The 6,508-nt window shown below is 71.3% G+C and overlaps 1 protein-coding gene across 1 annotated transcript in view; it reads left to right on the top strand.

Moving 5' to 3' along the window:
* The first annotated feature begins 3,734 nt into the window (after positions 1 to 3,734).
* Positions 3,735 to 6,508, top strand: part of GRB7 (growth factor receptor bound protein 7) — a 4,390-nt gene continuing 1,616 nt past the window's right edge. The window contains exons 1-9 of the mRNA XM_026041380.1: positions 3,735 to 3,904; positions 4,001 to 4,145; positions 4,515 to 4,671; positions 4,750 to 4,871; positions 5,190 to 5,267; positions 5,361 to 5,498; positions 5,584 to 5,694; positions 5,825 to 5,923; positions 6,494 to 6,507. Coding sequence (XP_025897165.1) covers positions 3,735 to 3,904; positions 4,001 to 4,145; positions 4,515 to 4,671; positions 4,750 to 4,871; positions 5,190 to 5,267; positions 5,361 to 5,498; positions 5,584 to 5,694; positions 5,825 to 5,923; positions 6,494 to 6,507 — 1,034 coding nt within the window. The remainder of the gene's footprint in view (positions 3,905 to 4,000; positions 4,146 to 4,514; positions 4,672 to 4,749; positions 4,872 to 5,189; positions 5,268 to 5,360; positions 5,499 to 5,583; positions 5,695 to 5,824; positions 5,924 to 6,493; position 6,508) is intronic.

The raw sequence follows: 6,508 nt of genomic DNA, 5'->3' as shown, positions 1-6,508 counted from the left end.
CGCTACCGACTGCCGCTCGCTTCCGGGTGCGGCGCACGTCATCGCGGCGCTTCCGGCTTCGCCGCCCCGCCCCCTGGCGCGCCCGCCCCCGCCCCCTGGCGGCAGGAGGAGCGCGCGGCAGCCCCGGGAACACGGGGAGACCACAGGGACACGGGGACCCATGGGACACAGGGGACCTATAGGGACATGGGGGACCTATAGGGACATAGGGGACCTATAGGGACACGGGGGACCCATAGGGACACGGGGACCCATAGGGACCAAGAGAGATCCACAGGGACACGGGGTCCCATGGGACATGGGGGACCCATAGGGACATGGGGGACCTATAGGGACACAGGGGACCCACAGGGACACAGGGGACCTGTAGGGACATGGGGGACCCACAGGGACATGGGGGACCCATAGGGACATGGGAGCCCCATAGGGACCACTGGGGACCCATAGGGACACGGGGAGCCCATAGGGACCATCAGAGCCCCCTAGGAACACGGGGGTCCGATAGAGACCGTGTGGGACCCATAGGAACCGTGGGGGCTTCACAGGGACATGGGAGCCCCATAGGGAACACGGGGTCCTGTAGGGACATGGGAGCTCCATAGGGACACAGAAGACCTACAGGGACCATTGGAGCCCCATAGGGACCACAGGACATCCCCAGGGACACGGGAGACCCATAGGGACACAGGGGCTCCAAAGGGACATGGGAGCCCTATAGGGACCATCAGAGTCCTATAGGGACCATGGGAGCTCCATAGGGACACGGGAAACGCATAGGGACCACAGGAGACTCATAGGGACCATTGGAGCTCCATAGAGATGAGGGAGCCCTATATGGACATAGGAGACCCATAGGGACATGGGACCTCCATAGGGACCACAGGAGCCCTGTAGGGACCACAGGGGCACCACAGAGATCATGGGAGACCCGTAGAGACCATGAGGGCCCTGTAGAACATGACAGAGACCCATAGAGCTTGTGAGAGCCCCACAGAACACATGGGAGCCCCACAGAGTCCATGGGTTCCCCAAAGATCCCGTGGGAGCCCCACAGCACCGCACAGCCCCCTCCTCTCCCCACCCCCAGCCCCACGTGGACCTTAGGGAGCCCCCATCCCCCTGGTGGGACCCCCAAGGCATTGTGGGAAACTCCCCATCACCTGGTGGGCAGCGGGGCTATGGGGTGGGGGACCCCGTGGGGCCATGTGGATACCCCACAGCGGGCGCCCCCCAGCAGGTTTCCCACAGCGGATGCCCCACAGCAGGTGATACCCCACAGCGGGCGCCCCCCGGCAGGTGCCCCACAGCGGGTGCCCCACAGCAGGTGATACCCCACAGCAGGTGCCCCACGGCAGGTGCCCCACCGCGCTGCGCCCAGCCATGATGTCAGGCGGGGGCGGGAGCTGGCGCAGGTAGATAAAGGCTGGGGAAAACAGGAATCCCCGGCGCGGCGGCGGCGCTGACGGGACTCGGGACGCAGGAGCGGGAGCGGGAGCAGGGCAGCGGGACACGGGACGTGGGGCAGCGGGTGCCTGCAGGTAGGAGCTGGCCTGGGGGTCCTCTGTGGGACCATGACCCCCCTGATGTCCAGGACTCCAGGGCCCCACTCCCCTGGCCTCTGCTCCCATCCCTCCTTGCTCTTCCTCCTCCTCCTCCTCCTCTCCCACCTGGCTCAACCTCAACCTCCCTCAGTGTCCCTGGACACTCCTGGACCTGCCCTATGGCCCATGGCCCTGCTCCCCTGCCCCATAGCCCTAATAGCCCCGGTCTCATGGCCCGTAAGTGTGGTGGCCCTGGGGTCCTGCCCCATAACCCCGTGGCTGAGCCTCCTGTCCCATAGCCCTGGTGGCCCCTGGGCCATCACAAACCTGATGACCTGCCCCGGCCTGGACCCCTACCCCACAGCTCTGATGGCCAGGACCCTGCCCCATAGCCCTGCCCCATAGTCCTGCCCGTAGCCCCCTCCGTGGCCCAGCCCCAGGACACCCTGTGTCCCCCACTGCTGCTGTCAGTGTCACAGATGGGGGTGCAAAGCCACAAGGCCAGGACCAGCGTCGGGGCGGCCTGAGGCCTCGGTGAGGGGCTGGCGGGTCGGCGGTGGGAACGGGACCCTCCGCCGCGTCCCCTGGGCAGCCACCCGGTGTCCCACCGGGATGGGGCCCCGCGGCGGGCCGGGGACGGCCGGGACCGCGGCTCCCCCGCGCGCCCGCGGACTTGGGCCCCGAGCCGGCCGCGCCTGGGGCTGGTGCCGGTGAATGATTAAACCGGCGGCACCGGCGCTGGCGGGGCCCGCGGGACGGATGGGCCCCGGGGGGCTGCCGCGCACCGGGGGGCTTGGGGGCCGAGCCCCGGGGGCGGGGGCACCCACGGGCGAGCGGCGCGGAGCGGAGTGTCCCAGCGCGGCGCGACACCCAGTGTCACATCAGGGCAGTGCGCGCACGGGGTGTCCCAGCGCGGCACGGGGTGTCCCAGCGCGGCGTGGCGGGGCCCCCCGGGCCGCGGCGCCGCGCGGGAGGTCGGTGCTCGCGGCCGTTCCCACGGCGGGCGCCGGTGCCGGTGGCGGCCCGCGGCGCCGGCGGCCCCGCGCGGATGCCAACGCGCTGAGGTGGAGCTGGGAGCGGCCGCCAGAACCGGTCGGGCCGGGCGCGGGGAGGTGTCTGGGCCGCGCTCCGCGGCGCCCCGGCTGCCCCCGCCGCCCGCCCGGCTCCGCTCCGCTCCCCGCGAGCCCAGCGCCCCGCTGCGGGCAGCGCCGCCCCTGCCCCGCGGGCACCGGCCGCCGTTCGTCGCCCGGGGCTGCCGTCGCCGCCGGGAAGCCTTGCGGGGCGCCGTGCGGGGGCTTGGGGATTCCCTGGTGTCTCGTACAGGGTTGTGCTTGCGGCGCGGCACGCGGCTCCCCCTCTCCGCGCTGCATCTTCCTGGAAACACGAGGGTGTTGGAGGCTGGTTTGGGTGTTGGAGGCTGGTTTGGGTGCTGAGGTGACAGGGATGGGGATGCAGGGCCACCAGGAGACCCTCCGGGGCGCAGCCTGGCCTGGCTCTCAGCGGCACTCGCAGCCTGTGGCAGGGGACAGCGACCAGACACGTCCCCCCGTCCGGCATCCCCTGTGCCCGCGTGCAGAGCTGGCTGCTGTCCCGCCGCCGGGGACACCAGGGTCCCCCCGGGCCCTGCCATGCTCCACGCCCAGCACCCGAATCCCGACCGGGCTTTCCTGAGAGCCAGCCAGGTGCCTCCGCTTACACCTGGACGAGAGGCACCCGCAAGAACCGAACTGGATTCCTGCAGCCCGGAGCGGAGTGAGCTCCCAGTGCCAGACCCACTCCTGCCACGAGCTGGCTGGGCCTCAGCTGGGACGGGGACAGAGTGGCAGGATGGGCTGGGTGAGGGCAGGGGGCCGCGTCCCTGCCCCTCTGCTCCCCCATTCCCTATGGGAGCCCCATCCCAGCAGGGCAGGAGGTGGCGGCTGCTCCCCGGGGCACCGGGGGTAGATCTGTGTGCCCCAGGTCTGTGCAGAGCCCCCGGCCCAGCCCGGCCCGGCTGCCCGGCACCGGGGCAGGAGGGCGCCGCGGGGGCAGGAGCGGCTGTGCTGAGTCACCCGGCCTCACGCTGACTCAGCGCTAGTCTGGGCGCCGGCAAAACAGGGCCCAGGCGGGTGGGCAGCCCTGGGCAGCACTGCGAGGGCCCAGGCGTCCGGGCCAAGCTGCAGGATCCCCCTCTCTCTGCCTGCAGATGATGCCATGGACGGGGGGGCTCAGCCGAGCAGCCCCCCGGAGCCCCCCGGGGCGGGTGGCACGGAGCAGGATGGGGCGCCCGGCCCTCCCCAGGGTGTCGGTGAGCGGGACGCGGGCGAGGGGCCGCCGGCTGCCGACATCAGGCGCTCCCAGCCCCTCCTCATCCAGGCCAGCAGGTGGGTGGGGGGGTCGCGGTGCGTCCCGGACGCCCGGGCCCACCCGAGGGGTGTGTGGGGATGGCGGGGCGGCTCTCACACCCTCTGTGCCCGCAGCCGCACGCCGGCGCCGGACGAGCCGCGCGCCTCCTCGCTGCCCTCCATCCCCAACCCCTTCCCCGAGCTCTGCAGTCCCTCCAACTCCCCCATCCTCAGCAGCCCCGGCGTGGGGCAGGGGCCCCCCCGCGACGGCGCCACCCACGTGAGTCCTGCGCACCCTGTGGACAGGGCGGGTCACGAGGGACGGGGCTTCGGCTGTGCCCCCAGGGACACCGGGGTCTTCCCCCAGCTGGGGCTGGCGGGGAGGTTGAGGCCTCACACGCTCAGCACAGCAGTGGAGGGAACAGACCTTTGGGGGGGGGGGGATGTGGGAGGGCTCACGTCCCCCCGCCAAGCCCTGCTGCCACTGGGGACGTCACGGTCCCATTTTGGTCCCTGGGAAGGGGACCAAACGGTCCCCGTGGCCGCGGGTGGCGCTGAGGCCGCGTCCCTGCGGCCACTACCCCACCAAGGGCACGTCTGAGACGAACCCGTGTGGCCCCACGTCCCCGCGTCCCCGCGTCCCGCGCAGGTGGTGAAGGTGTTCAGCGAGGACGGCGCGTGCCGCGCGCTGGCGGCGCCCGCGGGCACCACGGCGCGGCAGCTCTGCGAGATGCTGGTGCAGCGGGCGCAGGCGCTGCACGACCAGAGCTGGGCGCTCGTGGAGCTGCACCCGCACCTGGGCCTGGGTGAGCGCCGGGGACACGTGAGGACAGGACGGGGGGAACACGGCGCCGGGCGCCCCGCTGAGCCCCTCCTGCCCCCAGAGCGCTGCCTGGAGGACCACGAGGCCGTGCTGGAGGTGCAGGACGCCTGGGCCCCCGGCGCCGACAGCCGCTTTGTCTTCCGCAAGAACTTCGCCAAGTACGAGCTCTTCAGGAGCAACGGGGTGAGCGGCCACCAGCAGCACCCACGGGGGCCAGCCGGCACCAGGGTGGCCCCCAGGCATCCCGAACCCCCCAGGAACCAGGGAGACCCCCATGGATCCTAGCAGCCCCAAGCCCCCGCCCACTGGAACCGGGTTGTTCCTGGGCACCAAGGGAAGCTGGAAACCTCCATGGATGCCCCATGGAGACCGGGGTGCCTGTGAGGACCTGGATGACACAGGGAGACCCCGGTGTCCCTTGGGGACCAGGGTGCCCCATGGCAATCTGGGTGGCCCGGGGGACCCAAGAGTCCCATCCGCTGACGCCCCCGCCCCCCCCAGCAGTCCCTCTTCCCCGAGGTGATGGTGTCCAGCTGCCTGGAGGCCAACAAGAGCATGGCGCACTCGGAGCTCATCCAGGTAGGGGCCGCCGCGGGACACCTGGGTGGACCAGGGACACCCGGAGGGACCACGGGACACCCACCAGAGCCGTCACCCCTCGTTCCCCTCCAGAACTTCCTCAACTCCGGGAGCTGCCCCGAGGTCCAGGGCTTCCTGCAGCTGCGCGAGCCTGGCCGCAAGGTCTGGAAGCGCTTCCACTTCTCCCTGCGCCGCTCGGGGCTCTACTACTCCACCAAGGGCACGTCCAAGGTGAGCCCTTGGGCAGCCCCACGTCCCGGTGTCCCCATGTCCCGGTGTCCCCATGTCCCGCGTGACGCCCCCGCCCCGTCCCCAGGACCCCCGGCACCTGCAGTACTTTGCCGACCTCACCGAGTCCAACATCTACTACGTGACGCAGGGCAAGAAGCTCTACGGGGCACCCACCGAGTTCGGCTTCTGCATCAAGGTGGGGGGCTGCTGCCGGGGGGCAGGAGCAGGGAGTGCCCGGACGCCTGGGCCCCTTTCCCGACGCTGGGAGCAGGGTCCAGGTGGCTCCGGGGTGGGACGGGGAGCGCGCGTGACGGCGGCTCCCGCAGCCCTGCAAGGCGCGGAGCGGCACCAAGGGGCTGAAGCTGCTGTGCAGCGAGGACGAGCAGAGCCGCACGTGCTGGGTGGCCGCCTTCCGCCTCTTCAAGGTGAGCCCGGCCTGGCCCCGCGCGCACGGGGACGTCCCTGGCCCCAGGGGACACTGGGCGGGTGCTCCCAGCCCCGAGCTGGATGGAGCCCCCGGTCCCCAGGGGGTGCTGGGCAGAAGTCCCCATCCTGTCCTGAACACATGGATAGCGGGATAGCTCCCTCCATCCTGTCCCCCTGGAATGATGGGCAGCTCCCTCCATCCTGTCCCCACGGAACAGAGGGCAGCTCCCTCCATCCTGTCCCCCTGGAATGATGGACAGCTCCCTCCATCCTGTCCCCATGGAACAGGGGGCAACTTCCTCCATCCTGTCCCCCTGGAATGCTGGGCAGCTCCCTCCATCCTGTCCCCATGGAATAGGGGGCAGCTCCCTCCATCCTGTCCCCAGGGGATGCTGGAGAGATGTCCCATCCCCATGGAGGGATGCAGGACGGGGGGGTCCCATCCCTGCGCCCTCCCTGCGCCAGACAAGACCCCCCCCCCGGGATGCAGGACCCCCCCGTGTGCCCCGGGGTGCGGGCGCTGTGCCCGCGCCGCGCGGGGCCGGTCGGACCCCCCGTTTCCCCCCCAGTACGGCATGCAGCTC

The sequence above is a fragment of the Nothoprocta perdicaria genome, unplaced genomic scaffold (assembly GCF_003342845.1).
Source record: "Nothoprocta perdicaria isolate Ctin4 unplaced genomic scaffold, notPer1 scaffold_283, whole genome shotgun sequence".
NCBI classification, from domain to species: Eukaryota; Metazoa; Chordata; class Aves; order Tinamiformes; family Tinamidae; genus Nothoprocta; species Nothoprocta perdicaria.
This window is presented reverse-complemented; position numbering and strand designations above follow the sequence as displayed.